Source organism: Siphateles boraxobius, unplaced genomic scaffold (assembly GCF_051911475.1).
Source record: "Siphateles boraxobius isolate OS27281-9 unplaced genomic scaffold, OSU_SipBor_1 5, whole genome shotgun sequence".
NCBI lineage: Eukaryota > Metazoa > Chordata > Actinopteri > Cypriniformes > Leuciscidae > Siphateles > Siphateles boraxobius.
In genome coordinates, this window is record NW_027509141.1 from 27,962,634 (window position 1) to 27,983,798 (window position 21,165).

Here is a 21,165-nt window from a genome sequence, read left to right on the forward strand (position 1 = left end):
TCTGCGTTTCATGCAAGCCTCTGACACTGATGTTTATCTATCGCATCCCTTCACGTTTGGAAATTAACATTTGATTTTTCATCATACGTCTTTCCCACTCTAATCCTCAACGTAGGCTATGCGTGTCGTACTGAATGATGGACAACGAAAAGGTAACTTCATATCGTTTCCTATGCGTTGTTTATATGTCCCTTAGCTCCTAATTGTAGGATTGTTTGTTCTGCGTTTTTGTTCTGGCGTTTTTGTTACTAAGTAATAAATACCGTGTCGGTAATTTTTTTTAAATATAGCTACCTATTTAAGAGTTTACAAATATTAAGCATATTTGGAGAGGCTTAAGAAATAAAGTAAATATATTTCGGTCAACTTATTATTATTATTATTATTATTATTATTATTATTAGGCTATTATTATTATTATTATTTTATATTTATGTTCTCTGAAGATGACAATCAACAGTCTACATCTCTCTCCCTGTGCCCTCTCCCAGATATTTGATCACTGTTAAAAGGGCCTTTTGAAAGGCTCTTTAGGGCACAGATTAAAGTCCTGCCTGATTTGCAGTAAGTATCTTGTGTTGCTTTATTCTACAGAGACACATTATTGTAATGATGGATTAGTTCCAAACAGTGCTGTTTTTTTCTAATGCCATTCCACTTCATTATGAAGATCAAAACAGCCCTGAAATTAAATATTAGGTCTGTTTTATTAATAGTGGTAACAATAGCCAGGAGGATGCATCTTTCTTAATATTCAGATTTGTATTAAACTTAAAAAAAAAAAAACTATTATAACTGTGAAACCATTATATATGTTTCCCCCAAACTTGAATATGTGTTTGCGGTCTTGGTACAGATAAGGTTTAAGCCATTTCAGTTACAATCATTCTGTATTATTTCTTTGCACAGGCATTTCTGGATACTAAAGGAAGAAGCAAACCTCAAGAATTTCAGATGTTCATGACCTGAAGCAAGCAGTACCATCATGGGATGCGGCACATCCATTGCCGTTGAGAACCAAACACGACCCTCTGAGACGGGTAAATATTGATTCTTTATCCCTATTTTAATGTGATTTGCAATATAGCTTAACCCCTTTTTCCTCTCCCCTTTGCAACAACCCTGGTTTCAACAAGTTTGCATTATTTATTTGTCGAAAAATACTGCTCTAGTTCTATCCTTTCCCCCCTGTTTTTCTACCCCCAAGGTTTGACTCAAATTATTCAATTTAATTTAATCACCTCTCACACAGATGGCTCCATCAAGCAGCCCAGCCCAGCTCTGAGTAAGGCACTTTCTTCAGCATCTGTCATCACTGTCTGTGTCCCATTTGCTATAAAGAAGTACTAGTTGGCATGAACGCACAATTTCAGCAATGTAGAAATGTACTTTTGAAACTAGATTAGTTTACCATATTTTTTTAGGTAAAGCAGCAGCCAGCATAACTTTTGTCAGGTTTAAATCCAGTTTGCATAAACCCACAAATGTTATTTTTGTGTACATTTAGAATAAATACAATGAATAAGCAATTATCCCATCCTTCTCGAACACAGCTCATAATTTCTCTATGGGTGTGTAGTGTACTCTCAAGCAATGTCTTGTCTCTGACGTCGGTGTTGTGTTCTTTCTCCTTAACTGCTCCTTGCACTTCTTTAATTAGCACCTGTGATATTGACCCCCTGAGACAAGGTTTATTTTTAGCAGTCTTTGCACTCAAGTGTTCAGTAAAAGATCCAAGTATCCCTGTACCGAGAGCTGTATGAGCATTAAAGAATGATGATGATAGCATGGTAACGTGAATCTGATAAGACAAATGAAAATCAGCTGTAGCAGCAATAGTACATCTTTACAGGGTTGCTATTGTGGACTAGTTTTAATCATTCATTCTTAATATATTTGTATGTGAGCGATGAAAAAATTTCTAAATCTTTCCCAGATATACAGTACTACATCCGCCGTGTTGACATTGTCCTTTGATGTTTATGTTCTCTTTACTTTACTCAGGTTTTGTTAATCAAGTATAATTTAACCATGAGGAAAATCTTTCTTTATACCAAAGCACTTACATTTACACTTTTACCATTTTTAATTTTTTTATGAAATCTGAAAGCTCTGCTGCTCCCATTGCCCCATGGGATGGCAAAGTGTCCAATGGTTGCACATTTACGAATCTCAGAGCAAGTAGTAGATCATCCCAGGTCTCGTTTCATTCCTACTGCATATTTAAACATATTATTGCTTTTGCATATTAAGTATGGATGTATGCATATTTGGATGCAGGCACTCAAATCAGCTATACGTTTTTGCTTTTAAAAACTGGCAATTGTGGTGCATTGAAAACCCCCATTGCCTGCATTTCCATTTAGTATATGTCTAAAAACTGTTGTTACACAACTATAGCTTCAAGGATTGTTTACATCAGCCACTTGCATTCTTTGTGTGTTCTTTACATATTTAGCCATAAAAGCTGCCATACTCATCCAGCGTTGGTACAGACGCTATGTTGCCCGCCTGGAGATGAGGAGACGCTATACGTGGAACATCTTTCAGTCCATTGAGTATGCAGGGGAACAGGACCAGCTACAGGTATAAAATGCACTTGGTTCTTATGGCCAGTCCACTCATATAAAAACAAATCAACCTATAACTCACTTTGCTCTTAAAGAGATAGTTCACCCAAAGATGTCATCATTTTCATTTTTGGGCGACTTTATCCCTTTAATAAACTTGCAATGATTTTTTTTAAATGATGCTGTTGTTGTTTATTCTATAATGATATTAAAACTGCTTTTCTACTTAATTAATGGACGGTTCATTATGACACGAGTTTGCATCTTTTTCATTTTCATAGCTCTCCAGTTTCTTCAGTTTCATGCTGGACAACTTCACACAGATAAATGGGAATGGACCAGGTAATGAAGTGTTGTATGTAGATACAAATTTTGTATTTAAAGGCTTCTTTCTTTAAAGATAAAGTGTGTAGTTTTTGCATCGCCAAATGTCTAAACAATTCAAACACTCCCATTTGTTATTGGCCGTAAAAACAGTCCCATAAAATCACTCTATTAATTGAGCCATGGTGGTTTGTCAGGCTATATTGATTTGAAACTGCTAAATAGAATTTTATTTAGTGATTTCTATTTCAATATCATCTGAATTTGGCTGTCCCTCAACACTTTTGGAAAGCCCCTAGCACTTGTAATTTTGCATCAAACGGCTCTTGAGTAATACACACCTATCCTTTCAGTGATTCCAAAAACACACTATATGGAGACACAGTTGCTTAGCAACCCTGGGAGATCCCATTTTGAGTTGTGGTAATGCAGAGAGAGCCAGAAATGCAGCATCCAGCCTCCACAGGCAGCTGTCCAAAGTGCAGAATTACACAAGACAATTAGTCCCATCTTTAGTCAAGCAGCGGAAACCCAAATAAGCTCACGGAGAATACGGTAGGAGAAGCTTGAGAGAGACTCTGCATAGAATGTTCTTACAATGTTTTTGAAAAAATGTAATCGTACTGAAAACTTCATGGGCACAAATATTCAATTGTTTTACCCAACTGAATGTTATTTTCACTATTTTATATTCTTCACATGGGGGTTCTTTGCTTTAGCCTCTGATGACACTTGATTGGCTTTCCTTTGGGGAAAACTGCATTTAATCAGTTGCATTGAGTGGCAGAAAGTCTTGTCAGGTATTCATGTATCTAGGGCTTGGAATTGGATGGTTTTCAGGTTCAGCTCTTAGGATGATTAGGATAGGAATTATGTTATTGTAGTATAGTGAATTGTATCTTCAGGTTTAATATTGAAAGGTCTGGTTTTGTGCGTTGAGCAGACAAGGCAAGATTTTTTTTAAATGTTTTTGAAAGAAGTCTCTTATGCTCCCTAAGGCTCTATTTAAAGTGTTCAAAAATACAGTACAAACAGTAATATTAAAGTAAATTATTAAAATTTAAAGTAACTGTTTTCTATTTTTATATATTTTAAACAATTTATTCCAATGATGTCAAAGCTGAATTTTCAGCATCATTACTCCATGTTTTATTATCATTGTTGAAAACTGTTGTGCAATTTTTGTGGAAATTTGTTTTTAAGGATCCTTTGATGAATATAAAGTTCAAAAGAACTGCATTTGGCTGAATTTTGTAATATAAATATCTTTACTGCCACTTTTGATCAATTTAATGCATCTTTGCTGAATTAAAGTATTAATTTATTGGTAACACTTTAGTTTAGGATCCAATTCTCACTATTAACTAGTTGCTTATTAGCGTGCATATTATTAGGATATTAGCTGTTTATTAGTTCTTATAAAGCACATAAAGGCCTTATTCTGCATTACCATATTCTAAATCCCTTAACCCAATACCTAAACTTAACAACTACCTTACTAACTATTAATAAGCAGTAATTAGGAGTTTATTGAGGCAAAATTCATAGTTAATAGTAAGTTATTGAAAATTGGACCCTAATCAAGTGTGGCTAAAAGTAAAAAAAAAAAAAATACAGTGAAAGTCAGTAGGGCCCATCAACTGTTTGGTTACAAACATTCTTCAAAATATAATATTTTGTGTTCAACAGAAGAAAGAAAGCCGAACAGGTTTGGAACAACTTGAGGGTCAGTAAATTAAAACGGAATGTTCATTTCTGGGTGAACTATCCCTTTAATATTGCTTGTTTATCAATAGCAATCTAAGGAAGCAGGGAATGATTTCCAGTAGATGTTGGTTAAATCAAGGTTAGAAAAAATAATGCTACATTTGCTCTCTCTTCAATACAAACATCTGTTCCTGAAATTCAAGTCTCTCTGCATAAATTTATGGGAAACACTGCAAATTTACATTTTCAAGAATGACACAATGGGTCAGCACTCCTCAAATCCCTGTGCAGGGCCAGACGCTATGCAAATTGAAGTATGGTACATTGTGTTATACCACTGTGTCTGCTGGGTATTTTGATGGGCAATCAAAATAAACCTTTCATAATAGACTCCAGGTTGAGAATTAATCATTTATTTAATAACTGAAGACTGAAACAGATATTGCATGTCCACCTGTATTGATGTTTTGTCACATGCCCAGCCATGCTTAACAATAACACAAACCTTTTGATGTTCCAGAGTGTTTCGTGATTCACATTTACATTAAGTTATCAGACTGATGTTTTTACAGATTATACTAATGGATTGTTCTCACATGACATGTTAATTGGGTGGGAAGAAGGTTAAAAATGTTATGCGGAAAAGTGGGTTGCTTTCTCTTCTATAACCAACGATGACTGTTTCCTTTTATTTTTTCATTATTTCATTAATGTCATTTTGCCTTTTGTACTTAATTTTAAATGGTTTGTTGGACTAATTCGATGACTAAATTAGTCTTAAAATTAGGGGTGTAACAATATATCGTGTCACAATATATTGCAATACAAAAATGCATCAATAAGTACCGTGGATGGTGACGATATGTATTGTGTATAATTCACCATGTGTGTTTTTTTTTATTTTATTTTTTAAGTTTACAGAGTTTTAATGTCAGTATTACATTAAACTACTTTATATAATGTATAATAAAGCATTGGGGGAATATTTGTGGGTCCTGATAATGCAAAATGTCTGATGTTACTGCATTATTTTAAATATATCTAGTCGTGAAACAATGCAAGCATATTCGTCTTAAATAATTATTTTTTCAGCTTCAGAATCATGAATATTTTTATGGTGTCACTATTGTCCTGCATTGGGTTTCCAGCACCAAGTCCAAGCCTATTCATTTCCACCCCAATGTAATACCAAATTTAGCATTTAAATCAACTGTGCATTTTTTTGTTATGGTAAAAGTTTATGTCTTGGAGTATCGCAATAATATCGTATCGTGAGTTCAGTACCGTGATATGTATCGAATTGTGACATGAGGGTATCGTTACACCCCTACTTAAAGACTATTATTCCAGAGATGATGCATTTTCCATAACCCTTACCACCATTCAAGTACCACAAAATTGTTTTGTGATTGCTTTGCTGTAACACCTATTCATACTAAATAAGTTGTATGTGACACTTGTATATGATTTTTCTTTTATACTTCCATATGGTCATGACAGCAGCCATGTTATGTTTCCTCCAGACTTGATCTCTCACCTCCTGGACTCTGTGGTTGACCCTTTAACTGAGGAGGTCAGGCAGTTGAAGTACGAGCAGATTGTGGTGCCGGAGTCGTACAGCGGCCCTCATCTCTCCTTCCCGCTGAGCGTGACTGATACCAATGCCCTGCTCTGTGCCTTTAAAGAGGAGCAGGTACAACACTATAAAACTTTCACTAATCGTCTGAACAAATATGAGCCTTCTGGCAAAAACCAAAATCATCTTGTGCATTATTTAGCTCTGTCTAGCAAACCTGAAATGGTTTCCAAATTGTGTTTATTATATATGCTATATCATGCCTTACTTTCTCAGAATGCTTTTTTTCTGTTTCAGTTAACAACACTGAATAATCATTGCCGAATGTGCAAGGCAGATACAAAATTTTTTTTAAATCTTTTTTAAAATGTAATTTATCAATTTTCATGAATTTCCAGCATCATGACTCTAGTTGCTAGTGTCACATGACCCTTCAGAAATCATTTAAATTTTCTGCTCAAGAAAAAAAATTCTAATTATTATCAATGTTGAAAACAGTTGTGCTGCTTAATATTTTTGCGGAAACAATGATAGATTTTTTAAACAATAGATTTGTTTTCAAGTGATAGTAATAGAAACAATTACTATCACTTGAACATTATCATGTGTCTTTGTTGAATTAAAGTATTAAATCTTTTTAATAATAAAAAAAAATCGTTGACCCCAAACTTTTAAACAGTACTGAATATATTTTTTTTCCCAAGATTATTTTATTTTTTAATAATTTTTTGATAAACAGTATCTAAACATCAGCTTAACTAAAACTTTAAATCTTTTTCTGCTATCATAAACATTTAGCTATTTTAGGAACTGCAAACAAAGTTAATAATGCTTTGACATGCAAATGTATGACTACATCTCATTTTCAGACTCTTCATGGGAAATATGTGCTGCAGTTACTTTATGAAACAAAGAAGTTCTTGAAACAGATGCCAAACGTCATATACCTGTCGACGTCCTATGCTAAAGAGATAACTATCTGTGGTGAGACGCAATGTGTTTAGTAAAATACTAGAATATTCATTTAAATGCAGTTGATATTTCTATTGAATCCATATCTGATAAGTTGCAGCAGTGCTAAATTTCCGATATCTTGCTTGGGAAAAAGTGATGGCAGCATGAATGAATGAGTGCTTATTTATTTTGCACTTCATAAAGCACTTCACAGTACCTCAATGGGCTCATCACAGCCAACCTGCACCATTTCACACTCGACAGCGCTCCAGATTCAATTAGTACAGAAAAGCATGCATGAATAACTGAATTCCCATCTTGGAATATTCTAAAAGACATCACTTTATACTATTTTGCATACTTTCATCACTGATCCCAATATTTGATTTATATTCCTTGGAATGATAAACAGCTTTTATATGCCGACTTCTCTCTTTCACACAGGCGATCTGCATGGTAGCCTGGATGACTTGCTGCTTATATTTTATAAGGTAAATGCAGATTGATTGTTTAGACGTAGAATATCATTTCTAGTGATTGCATTTCAGCATATTGGTGCATGGGTAATGTAAGCAAAAGCAAAGCCAGAGAATAAGTTCATTAAAGCCACTTGGGCATCGCTGGTGACTTATTACATTTAAGATGTATTGCCTTATTACTCAGAACGGTCTTCCCTCTGCGGAGAACCCCTACATATTCAATGGAGACTTTGTGGATCGAGGAAAGAAATCTACCGAGATTATCATCATTCTGTTTGCCTTCTTACTGCTCTACCCCGATCACATGCATCTGAACAGAGGCAATCATGAGGACCACATCATGAACCTCAGGTAACATGCTAGATCACACATTCAAATGATTACTGAAGGAATGACTTTTAATAAACCAAACAAAAGCTCTTCCATGGTCAATAAATCCTGGCGGTGAAAAACAAAATATTCTCGAAATGGCACACCGCCAGTAGGACGCCCTCAGAAAGCAATCTTTTTTTTTTAAAACTGATTAAATAAAATCATATCTGTTGGTGATGAGTAACTACTTTATCTTCTTGCAGATATGGATTCACAAGAGAAGTCATGCAGAAGTACAAGGTAGATTTTTATGTGTGCTTAAGGTTGGTGTTTTATAAAAAACAAAGAGGATTAATGTGTAATAATCTTTTAATTATAGCTAAGATTTATTTACACAAATGTAAATTTTATTGTAATCCTTAAGGCAGCTGAAAAGGAAAGCCTTAAACTCTCTAAATTATTTGAAATATACATTCATTAACCCCATTATTAATGAAATATATATATATATATATATATATATATATATATATATATATATATATATATATAATATATATATTATAGTATATACTGTACACCTGTCATTTTTAAGTGTGAGGTTCACTTCTGAATATTAGTCATTACTGCCATCTACTGGACATTTAAATTAATGTTTAGTCATTTTTCCTGATCTGTTAATAGACTCATGGCAGGGAAATCCTTCAAGTGTTTCAGGATGTGTTCAGCCTGCTTCCTCTTGCAACTGTCATTGACAACAAAGTCCTTATAGTTCACGGTGGCATATCGGACAAAACTGATCTGGACTTTCTAAGCACCGTTGAAAGGCATAAAGTAGGTCTTTTATGTGTCTTTGATGGATTTATATTCTTTCTTCATACATAATAAAAATTATTTCAGTTTAAAGGTATAGTTCTTGTGTATTTATTTATGTATCTGGTAAGTATCCATGTAACAAGCAGAATAATGTAAAAAGGACGACCCCTTGCATGTACGTGTCTACTTTGCAGGTGAAGTCTGCTCTCAGGGTGCCCAAACGAAGCATCGATGATCTCAGCGTTCGGGCCTGCAGTCGTAGCAGCGGCAGATCCAGGTTGGACAGCCCTTACACCTCGGGCCGCACCAGTCGCGCCTCCCGCAGGAGGAAGAAGCACTGCACCAAGCAGAGCAGCTGCTCCTCATCTTCCTCCTCCTCTTCTTCCTCCTCATCATCCATGTGCTCCCCCCGTGTCTCGTCACGAAACACTCCACGCCGACCTCCTCCTTCCCCCAGTCTGCCGAGCCCCACCGATGTGCTCCAGGTCCCTTTCTTGGACTCCTTTGTCTCCTTAGAGCCGCCCGAGCCGCCCCGAGAAGAACTGGAATGGCAGCAAGTGAGTTGAAACGGTTCCTAACAAATGTGTGTTTTTGTTGGTGAGAGTGAGTGACAAATAGCTTCTATCTTGGATGTGAAACCGTTCTGCCTTGGAAATCCATTTGGCTTAAAGCTCGAGTACATGACATGACTCAGTTTGTTGGAGTCATTTAAAACCGTTCTGAGATGTAAGAATTTTGTATCAAACTATTGAGCTTTCACAAAAAATTTGTTTATGAATTATAAAAGAGCATGGAGGTGTGGGATTTTTTTTTGTTTTTTTTTTGTTAAATCGAGAACCACATAGCCAAGGAATTTAAAGTTAACTGGTAACGCTTTACAATAAGGTTTCATTTGTTAACATTAGTTAATTTATTAACTAACATCTTACAATGAGCAATACATTTGTTACTGTATTAGTTAATCTTTTCTAATGTTATGCCGGGCATACACCAAAGGATTTTCACAGTCCCAGACTAAAGACCGGCAGTCTTAAGGAATCTTACTGGAGTCTCGGCGCGCTCCCATCGTCTCGATCGTTAAATGTGAGGTGATAATCTGCAGTTGGCGACCCGATTTATGCCAGTCTTTCTCTAGTCTTTCATATCAAACATGTTTGATATTATCGCAAGTCTTTAGTCTGAGACTAAAAACTGTGAACCCAAGTCTTTAGATGTGAGCTGATAATCTCTCTAATCTTTTCTAAATCTTTTCAAAGTCTTTAGGTGTACAGAAAGCATTAGTTAATAAAAATACTGTCGTTCATTGTTTGTTCATGTTAGTTCACAGTGCATTAACTAATGTTAACAAGTACAACTTTTGATTTTAATAATGTATTTGTAAATGTTGAAATTAATATTAACTAAGATCATTAATTGATGGACAGTTATGAAAATGATTGTAGTATTTCTATAATCTACAATTTACATTGGCTTCCAGTGCAGTTTTGAATAGATTTTAAGATTTTGCTGTTCGTTTTTAAGCCCCTAAATGCCCTGGCCCCGGAGTACTTAACTGAGATTTTAACCCTGCGTGAGCACAGCTGGTTGTTACATTCTTCAAACCAATTGGTCTTAGAAGTCCCAAGGTCGAAGTATAAGCGATGGGGTGATCAGGCGTTTGCAGTTGCTGCCCCGAGACTCTGGAACAAGTTACCCCCCTGAAATTCGTACAATTACAGATGAAACTATTTTTAGATCTAAACTAAAAACCCACTTGGTTAGAATGGCTTTTAATACACAGTAGTGGTGTGACAATTTCCTTGTTTTTGTTTCTTTTCAATTTTACTTTTCTTTTTTGATTTTACTGTTATTTGTATATTGTATGATATGTTTTATTTTGTTCTATGATGTGAAGCACTTTGGATATCTGACGGTTGTTGTAAAGCGCTATAGAAATAAATGTTGGTTGATTGATTGATTGATTGATTGATTGATTTATATAGTCAATATAGAATGTTCGGTAAAAAGTGTAATCGAATGTTCTAGTTATGCTCAATTCTAAATAGTTCTAAAATTCCTTTTTTGAGTCCTATTATAGTCCTATAATAGAAATTTTGAACAATGAATGCATGGTCATAATTTGTCTGATACAGGTTGTCGATATCCTTTGGAGTGACCCTAAAAATCATAATGGTTGCAGTCTGAACTCTTTCCGTGGTGGAGGCTGTTACTTTGGGCCGGACGTGACCCAGACGCTGCTGCAGAAACACGGCCTCTGTCTGCTGATCAGGTCACATGAGTGCAAACAGGAGGGCTATGAGCTCTGCCACAATGGTCAGGTGAGCATGAGAAACATAATCCATTTTGTCATTATGCCAACATCACTTCTTATATTTTTGTAGTGTATTTCTCTTTATGAATATATATATATATTTGCATGCATCCAATTTCCCATAAAAGAGATCTGTTACTGACCTGTAAAATGGCGGCAATGTTTCTATTTGCGCATACTTTTAACAGTACATTTGCAAATGGATGACCTCAAATCAAACAGACATGGATGGAAGACCACAAACCATCAGTTTAGATCTCATTTGAACACTTTAAACTCATACTGTATATTTTTAGTACCAGAATTTTTTTTCAGCAATTGTCTTCCTTTTATCCAAGGTTATCACTATTTTCTCTGCATCTAACTACTATGAAGAGGGCAGTAACCGTGGAGCGTATATCAAACTGGGCCCTGAACTCGTCCCACGTTTCTTCCAGTATCAAGTCAGTCGAAGCACCAGAAAACTCACCCTCCATCAGAGGTAATCTAACTCGCTCACGACCTTCAGTAACAAATAGGTGTTGAGTATATGAATTTATGTCAGGTTATGAGGAAGTATCCCCATTTATAAACATATTTCTTTTAGGGTTCGTGTTGCAGAAGGTTCAGCACTCAGGGCTCTGAAAGAGAAGCTGTATGCTCACCGCTCTGAGCTGATGGCTGCCTTTCAACAGTATGACATAGACAACACAGGTTATTATATTATATTATATTATATTATATTATATTATATTATATTATATTTAGTGCTGTCAAATCGATTAATCATGATTAGTCGCATCTAACATATAAAAGTTTTTGTTTACAAAATGTATATGTGTGTATATATTATATATACACACACACACACAGACATTTGCAATTAATCACTTTGCCAGCTCTAATTATGTTATATTATATTATGCATTAATTTATAGTTGAAATGTTAAACTAAAGTAAAATGTTCTGTCTTTCTCAGGCCGCATCTCCACTAGTGAGTGGGCTGAGGTGGTGGAGTCTGTTCTGCGATTGGATCTGCCGTGGAGAACCCTGCGCCCACGTCTGGCCCGTCTTGGTGCGGATGGCAATGTGGAGTACAAATCCTGTTTCGAGGACATCAGCCTTGGAGAGCTCATCCCTCCGGTCACCATCTTAATCATAGAAATATATTTATATTTTGGCTGTAAGGGTGGGCGATATGACCAAACTACTGTTTCAAAGCACAAAGCATTACAATAATAATGAACATAAACAACTTAAAGAGCTCTGACTTGTACTGACTGCAGATTAATTCCAGCGTCGAAATGCATAAATTCGAGTCACGAACCGTTCCGAATATAACATCACAGGTTCCATCCCTTACAAATTACAGTAGTTATGTGAAGGCAGCATAAGCTCGTTGTTTTAGCTCAGGAGGAACTGTAAAAAGTGGCTGCTGTTTCAATTGCAATGCTCGGACTGTGACTGACATCTGTCTCATAGCATGAAACGCACTGATAACGTGTGATGTCTGGACGAGCAGGCAAATGTACCATTGCATTCGGACCGAATTTAATGATTGGACGAACATTTTATGGTCCTACGCCTTCCACAGATGATCACGTCATATATATATATATATATATATACATATACATATACATATACATATAAATACATTTAGACCACTTAAGTTAGTGATTGCTATCAGGATGTAAAGAGACTTTCAACCAGCATAACAAAAAAATGTTCTGGAACAAATCACCTACCTTGCCTTTAATGCTTATATTTGGGTAATCCAGTGAATTATATAACTTATATATGAGAGATAATGAATCTTAATTGATTCCTTTATCTTTTTATTTGGAACCTGATGAAATTGTTCTAAAAAACGAATTATATAAATAGTGAAATAGTAAATAGTGAAACTAATATTATAAAATGGATAGTTGCAACTCTAAACTCATTGTAAAACAGGCAATATGAAATATTTGAATGCCAAATTTTAATCACATTGTGCTTATGTTGTACCGTCCACTGCGCCCAGCTTGAACATCTATTTTTCACTTTGACTTTTATTTTGAGAATATAGTATTTGACTTTTATTTTGAGAATATTGTATTTTAAAATTCAGCCTTATTTTTAAAATAAAAACTTGATTTTTTTTGTTTTTAGGTAACACCAAACTTGGCTGAAACTCTTTATAGGTATAGAACTGACCTAGAGATAATATTCAACATCATTGATAAGGATCACTCAGGTTAGTGTCACTGTTTTACTGTTTGTTCAATAAGATTTTAATGCTGGTTATTGTGTGCTGATCATAACACACTTCTCCACGCTCACGCGCAGGTCAGATTTCTATCGAGGAGTTTCGTCAGACCTGGAAGCTCTTCAGTTCTCATTTGGGGGTCGCTGTGAATGACCAGGCGATAGACGACATGGCTCGAAGCATAGACTTTAACAAAGATGGCTGCATTGATTTTAATGAGTTCCTGGAGGCTTTCAGGGTGGTTCATAAACTAGATGTCAAAGAGCAGCAGCAGGGTTAATTCTGCATGATCAGATCAAAGAGAAGACAGAATTCCAAATCGTTTTTGGCACCAGCTTTATTTTATATATTTTTTTATCATCTTAAGCAGTTACTCATAGTACATCTTTTTATGCTGTTTTCCAGGATTTGCCTTTTTTCATAAAGGTAAGAGGTTTCAATCTTACTTATGTTAATTATATAAGTAACCAAATAAATGTGTAATAAAATGTTAAAATATGCTGAAAATGCAGGGATAAATGCTGTCACAGCTATTGTGTGGCACTGCAATTCACAAGGGCAGAATAATTGTTTAGCATTGCCTAACCCTATAATTTTGACTTGACTTTGAGTCGTGAGTCATTCTGTTGTAGATATTTCTATGATATTAACCACTCTGTTTGCATCTTGTGCGTGGGTTACAACGTAACATCTAATATTAACAAACTTAAAATGTCAATTTATACAATCACCAGACATTTCAAAATGTTATGGGGTTAAAATAGAGGGGGAATTTTTGTTTAAAATAAATATTGCTGTGTTCTGCTGGAAGACTGGGATTGTGCACAAAAAACATTCCTTTTTTTTGTACATTTACATTATGTGGGGAATTTTCGTTTTTTGTTCCACAGGTTAATTGCCAGTAATGGCGCATACTTCATTTAAATTGGTTATGTAAACACTGAAACCCCTTGTATCCTGCTTTATAGATTTAACTAACTATATAACAATTTTTTAATTATTCAATTTAACAATCTTTTTTCATGCAACATCCTGCAGTAAATTAGCAAAATTCCAAAGGATGGTCAGTTTTCTCTTAACATGTAAATATTAATGCCATAAATCTAATCACATTTAATATTTTTACATATGTAGTGTTTAGTACAGTTTATTTTTTCTAGTTTGTAAAGACTCCATTACTTTGTCTACCCTCTTAACTATCATTAAAAAAAGTAAAATATAAAGATATGTTGCATTGGCATCTAACTAAATTAAAATATGTTAAAATACTAAAATTGCTCAAATTAAAACAGAAAAAAAGAATAAAAACTAAGTATAAATAGAAAAAACTAAAAATGACTAAAATAAAAAATAAACTAATTCAAAATACACTGATATTCACACAGGTAAAAGTAGAGTTAAACTGACTTGCTGTTACTCCCCTTAACAAGAAAAAAAACATACTGTCTGTTTCTGTTTTCATCCTGTTTTAAAGAGGAATGTCCTGGAGGTTTTAAAGTCCTGCTATTCTGTTTCATGTCTCCTCCCCTTTCCTCTCCCTTCCCCTCATCTTTTTACTCCATGTGCTCAAGACTCCACTCTCTAGAGTTCAGTTTTCCTTAGTGATCTTCATCTACAGTCTGACACTCTCAGGATTTCCACAGCCTCTTTTATACGGTGGAATTTGCTCAGGCATGCTAGGTTGGAGAGGTGCACTGTTGTGTGTGTCTTTGTCCCAGCTCTGGACACTAACTCCAGGTACACTATGTGTTGTAATTGACATTGTACTATTGATTGAGATAGAGGTCACAGGATTATTAATCTTTTCACATTCATAAATCTGCATGTGTATTAGTATATCTGATGGTTTTCACTTAGGCGTTGCTGATAAAGGCTGCAATGGTTTCGGGCACTTGGAAAATGGCCGGACGTTTTTCCGGTATGGAGGATTGTTTGTTACCTTCACTTGTAATCCAGGATTCCGGATCCACGGTTATGGTACAAGCAGCTGTGTGTCTGGACAGTGGGCCAGAGACCCACCGCTGTGTGTGGGTTAGTGAACTCATGTATTTCGTTGATACTTGTGACTATATACAAAATTCTTTACTATGACATTTATCAATGAAGCAGATGAGATTCGTCTAGCTAGGTAAAAGCTAGGTAAAAATAGACTTCAATAGTTGATTTTGAAGTTGCATTTTATAGGGTCTCTAATATAATACTGATACTTACAGCCATACCATAAGTTGTTCTGTACTCCAGCATCAGGATGCGCTAGCCCTGGTGATCTCCTGCATGGCAGGACTATGTTGTCTGAAGATGGATCTCTGGCCGCCTTTAGCTGTGATGCTGGATTTAGTTTGTTTGGATATGCGCTGCTTTACTGCAAAGGGAAAAGCTGGAATGGCACTAAGCCTGTCTGCAAAGGTATGTCATCTGAATCAAGCGTATAATGCCAAAACTGTTTGATCTATTACTATATGCCTTTTTTATGCCTTATTGCTTTAAAATCACTGCTGCAGTGACTTCCTGTACAACTGACCATCTGTTTGCTCTGGCTCCTTTGTTTCTCCTTATATTTTGCTTTTTGGTTCTTACAGTAGCTGATATCATGAGTGTTCTTCATTTGAAGCAAGAATCATCACATGGTCCTGTCTCAGCGCAGGGCCGTGATGTTCCTACAAATCTAAAAGTTCGCTTACATAGCCATTTAAACACCCTCGCAATCACTGCTCCCAAGGATGCTTTTCTCAAATCAGCATTGCTTGAGGTCCCTCATATCAGACTTGACTTTACAGATAACAAGCAGAAAAATATAAGGAAACCAGGGGAGAAAAAGCCCTCAAAGAGTCTATTGTTTGAGAAAACACTAGATAGCAGAAGGACTGAGCCAATCTTCGACCCTGTAAACTTCAAGGATCCAATCGGGAACTCTGATCTTCGGAAACCTGTGCCAATGACATCTACCAATGTCAACACAATGTCATTAGTCAGTTCCTTTCATGAATCCTCATTTTTAGCCACCACACAAACCAGCTTCGTTACCCCAGTGATGGACACTCAACAAATCAAGGTCATGGATCAGACATTTACTGAAACACCACACAGAAGAAATAAACCTTATCAGTCCACGTTTGGTACAGACAAACTATTTCAAAGAGCCTTAGTCACTTCAGCTGCTGAGACTTTACCAGAATACAATACAAATAATTCAAACTGGACATCAACTACACCTGCAACAAACATCAACACACTGGGCACAAATGACCTTCAACAGTCAAGGACTTTCATCACAGAAGATACATATGCAGCCACCACTGAGAGTTTTGCACCTCCAACAACAAGCTATCCTGGTTTCATGGTGTCTAAACTTGAGTCTGCTTCCTCTACCTGCAGAGAACCCTGTGAACAAAGACCAGACCTCCAGCAATCATCTCCAACACTAGAACACACATCATCATCAACGGTCTTGACGACGGCTACCCGACTGCTTCTGAAGGCTCAAACTGACGTCCACAACTTTTCTGACATTACTGATGATGGTCAAGTAAATGAAAGAAACAAACATAGTGACCCCGAACAAACTTTTGGTCCTCCAGTCTGGAAAGATCTTCCAAGGTTTCCAACAAGGAAACGTCGTCCAGTGTGTCCCTACCCTCCATTTCCTTCTCACGGAACATTCTACTTTCGGTCGATAAAGAATCCCGACCCGCTTCAGTATAAGCATTATATTCAATATGCCTGTTACCCTGGATACACCTTGACCAATGGTGATGTTTACAGCTATTGCCAACACAATGGACAATGGAGTGGCCAAACACCTCTCTGCTTAGGTAAGATATACGACACATATTACAACTAAATATGTAGAAAGGTATTTTTGCAGGATAAAATTGAAAATAAATTTTAAACATTAAATGCACAATCTGAAGACAGTGAAAGTGCAACATTATATAGTGCACACAACATTATTTTTACATTTATTCTGTTATCTATGGAAGCCCATTTCCACCACATAGAAATAAATAATGATTTGGTAAAGTTCGAATAACATAACACATCTTTAAAAGTCATAATTGACAATAAATCATTTTTGTCATAATTTCAACTTTTATACCATAAATATGACTTTGTATCTAATCATTTCAGCTTTTTATCTACTAATTATGACTTTTTATGCCATAAATTTGATTGACCAAAGCATGACTTTTTTTCTTATGAAGAGGAAATGGTATTCTGTATTTATCAGGAATATTTCAAACAATTCATCCTAAGGAGATATGTTTGTTTATTTATTTATTTATAGATTTATTATGAAAGGGTTTATTTAACAGGGTTGCATCAGATGTTCAAGATTTATTGTTCATAAGCCTGTTTTTTTTTTTTTTTTTACCATACTGACTCCTTCCTGTCTTCTATTTACCCACACTCCAATCTTACATGTCTGTAGATATCTGACATCTGTGTAATATCCTGCTCATCTCTCTAAGCAGGTGATAGGCACAAATGTTCAACACAGATGGCCTCAGAATGGCTTTAAATGTCATCAGACACATCGGGGAATATGTGTTTACCTATAGGTTTTGACCTAATGTGTTCTGTTAAACACATTATCTTATTTTAAAAATTCACATGAATGTATGAATCAAATTAAGTTTACCCACTGTTTAGTGGTCTGTTTCTGTTGAACAAAGTGTAATTTTTAAAATCATGTAATTGTCAAAAGTGTTTCCTGTCTACACAACGTAAATTCATTAGGTCAGAGTATCTGTAAACCACTGCGGATGTGGGATTTCATTCTCAGGAGAGAGCAAATCATGTCCTGTTCTCTAAACTTAAACCATTAAACTATAATTCCCAGCTGTCTCCAGTTACCTCAGGCGTGCCACAGGGCTCTGTCCTGGGGCCCCTCCTCTTCATCACATACATTTTACCACTTGGCAATATTTTCCGTAGATTTAATATTCAATTTCACTGTTTCGCGGATGACACCCAGCTCTACCTTTCCAGTAAACCAAATTCCATATTTCCTCCCTCTTCCCTCATCTCCTGCATACAAGAAATAAAATCCTGGTTAAGTTCTAATTTCTTAAAATTGAACACCGATAAAACACAACTTGTCATTGGCACTAAAAATACACTCTCTAAATTTGACAGTTTTTCTCTCCTTATTGATGATACCGCAGTTTTCCCCTCCCCTCAGGTCAAGAGTCTGGGTGTCATCCTCGACAGTACACTATCTTTTCAATCTGACATTAATACATCACACGGCCAGCTTATTTCCATCTCCGTAATATCAACCGTCTCCGCCCCTCCCTTACCATTGACTCTGCTTCCATCCTTGTTCACAGCCTGGTTACTTCGCGTATTGACTACTGTAATTCTCTTCTTTTTGGTCTCCCTCATAAAACCCTACATAAGCTCCAGTTGGTCCAGAATTCGGCAGCACGTGTTATAATCAAACCTCCCTTTTCTCACCATATTACTCCTATTCTTCAACAATTACATTGGCTACCGGTTCAACGTAGAATTGAGTTCAAAATTCTCGTGCTTACTTACAGGGCCATCAATAATCTTGCTCCTCCTTACATCTCTGATCTCCTCCATGTTGTTACCCTGTCCCGTACTCTCCGATCCTCTTCTTCCACTCATCTCTTTGTTCCTTCTGTCCGCCTCAGTACTATGGGGAGCAGAGCCTTCTGCTGCTCTGCACCCAAACTGTGGAACTCTCTTCCATCTCACATTAGGAACATAAACTCGCTCACAGAATTCAAATCCATACTCAAGACTTACCTGCTCAAAATATCTTATTTACTGTGAAATATCCATTGTCCTGTTTACTTGTATTTGTGCTATGCTTTATGTTTTATTTTATTCTCTTGATTAATTTGACATATTCTGGTGTTTTTTTACTTTGTACAGCGACCTTGAGTGTCCAGAAAGGCGCTTTTAAATAAAATGCATTATTATTATTATTATTAATATTTGAAACTATGTATATTTAGTTATATTAATAAATCTTATAATATTAATAATATATATTAATAAATTAAACTATATTATTTGAAAGGGACCACTAAGTCTATCACTTTCTGTTACAAAAGCATTTAAAAACATAGGCTACTTTATACTTTTAACTTACTTTTTCCCTGTTCAGTGGCTGGGATCATCCTTTTTTTTTAAACTAGTTAGATCTTAATTTCATCGTAGTATGTTTATTTTAATTGCAGAGTTAACTCCGTGCTCCCTAAACAATGGAGGATGCTCTCAGATCTGTCATGTCAATGAACAGAATCGGGCCCAGTGTCTCTGTAAAGCAGGGTTCCTGCTTCTGGAGGACCAGTGCACCTGTCGAGGTGAGAGAGGAACTACATGCACGTTTAATCTTATCTATTGAATGTGGAATCATTACCACTGCAAAACGACCACGGAATGGCATTCTTTCGACAGCCAGACTCCAGTGATTATAGGTTTTCCACTTTTGGGATGGCGGCTTACTCTTTTTCTCTCTTTTTTTCTGTCAAGAAGTGCTCTTGACACCGGGTAAAAGCTTGTTTACGCATCCTTGACCTGTGTCTTAGATTTATGGTTTTGGTTGGCAAACCAGCTGTGGTGTGTCCATTCAGCCCTGAATGCCTTCAAGACTCAACATGATCCTCTGGTGTCACCCCAGGGCATTGAATTCTTGACCCATATTAGGCTGTTAATTAGAACTAAAAGACAAGCTACAGCATGTGTGTGAGGTTCAATCTGTGTTTTAAGAGTTGTCCAACATAAGGATGAAAAGACAATATACACTCTTAAAAAAATAAGCTTCCTAAAAGGAGGTTTTCACATGCCAAAGAAGTACCATTTGGGTTTACCATTTCAGTGAACGGTTCTGAAAAGAACAATTTTTTCTTAGTGTAAAGAACATTTTAATAATCTGAAGAACCTTTTTACTATAATATCTAATACAATCCACTATAATAAACGTTTTATGCAATAGAAAGGTTCCATTGATGTTGAAGGTTCTTCATAGAAACATGTTTTGCTTGGTCCGTTGTTTGTTTTTGCTTGTCGTGTTGAGAGGTTAGGCGTAAAGGTTGAGAGGTCCATCTGTCACTGTTTTCCATTTATATAAAAAAGTTAGTTCATGTACTTGGCTTTTTTTTTTAAATGGCAGGGGCTGGTGTTTTGTTTGCGTTCGGCCAATCAACGTAAACTTACGTCACTGGTAGTTCCTATAGTGCTCGGTTAGACCATACTCTAAAGTAGGAGCTAATTTAGTTCCCCCAAAGGAGTTCCTAAAACTCAAATAATTCCCAGTTCCTGTGGTGCGAATGCACCAAAAAACAGATACTTCAGCCATTAGTTCTAGGAACTATGAAAAGGTTCCTCCGGTGCGACAGCCCTAGATGCCGATAAAGTTTTATTTACAGTATAAACAAGCAGTTTAAGCCAGTCACAATCAGGCACAGATTCAAAAAATGTTCTGCTGAGTTGATTCAAATATGTTTCAGAGTTCTGCGGATTTAGTCTGGGCTTGGTCATGAATCTTTTGTAAACATTTATCTGCATTTTATGTTATTGTCGGTATGTCGGTGAAGATAAATTAGCAGTTAATGGACTAGTCTTAGATTTTAAGGAATATCACTCTAAATATCACTCATAAATGCTTAAACAGGTGGCCTGTGTTCTATTTAGACAAACTGGATCTAAGTGCACTACTTGCATACACAAAAGTATATGTGGAGTCAATTATGACAACACATGTTTTTTACATTGCTTTAGCAGACAGAGATTTTGCGGTGCAGCACGCAAACACTTACCTTTGTTTTAATGAGTGATGACCCAGACTGAAATGTACAGTGTTTGTAGAGTGAGCATGTTTTGAAGGCCAAAACCTTTTCATTTTGTCATTTATT

General features: G+C 36.0%; 2 protein-coding genes across 4 annotated transcripts in view; both read left to right on the forward strand.

Moving 5' to 3' along the window:
- ppef1 (protein phosphatase, EF-hand calcium binding domain 1) lies at positions 1–13,699 on the forward strand. Of its 2 annotated transcripts, XM_077203671.1 has the most exons (19): positions 1–152; positions 492–564; positions 910–1,040; positions 1,253–1,285; positions 2,459–2,586; positions 2,852–2,912; positions 6,125–6,294; positions 7,047–7,161; positions 7,576–7,622; positions 7,795–7,961; positions 8,186–8,222; positions 8,607–8,756; positions 8,933–9,295; positions 10,871–11,056; positions 11,388–11,530; positions 11,636–11,742; positions 12,008–12,171; positions 13,183–13,267; positions 13,360–13,699. In XM_077203671.1, exons 3-19 carry the CDS (start codon positions 986–988, stop codon positions 13,557–13,559), a joined length of 2,211 nt encoding a protein of 736 aa, XP_077059786.1. In that variant the 5' UTR covers positions 1–152; positions 492–564; positions 910–985; the 3' UTR covers positions 13,560–13,699. The 2 variants fall into 2 exon arrangements, with proteins under 2 accessions (XP_077059786.1, XP_077059787.1); XM_077203672.1 differs by lacking the exon at positions 1,253–1,285.
- Positions 13,576–21,165, forward strand: part of LOC143711747 (uncharacterized) — a 17,477-nt gene continuing 9,887 nt past the window's right edge. The window contains exons 1-6 of one of the 2 annotated variants that reach the window (XM_077203669.1): positions 13,576–13,705; positions 14,851–15,016; positions 15,137–15,310; positions 15,521–15,685; positions 15,859–17,091; positions 19,489–19,614. In XM_077203669.1, coding sequence (XP_077059784.1) covers positions 14,953–15,016; positions 15,137–15,310; positions 15,521–15,685; positions 15,859–17,091; positions 19,489–19,614 — 1,762 coding nt within the window. In that variant the 5' untranslated portion in view covers positions 13,576–13,705; positions 14,851–14,952. Of the gene's footprint in view, positions 13,706–14,658; positions 15,017–15,136; positions 15,311–15,520; positions 15,686–15,858; positions 17,092–19,488; positions 19,615–21,165 lie in introns of those variants that run through there. The other variant, XM_077203670.1, reaches the window with a different exon arrangement.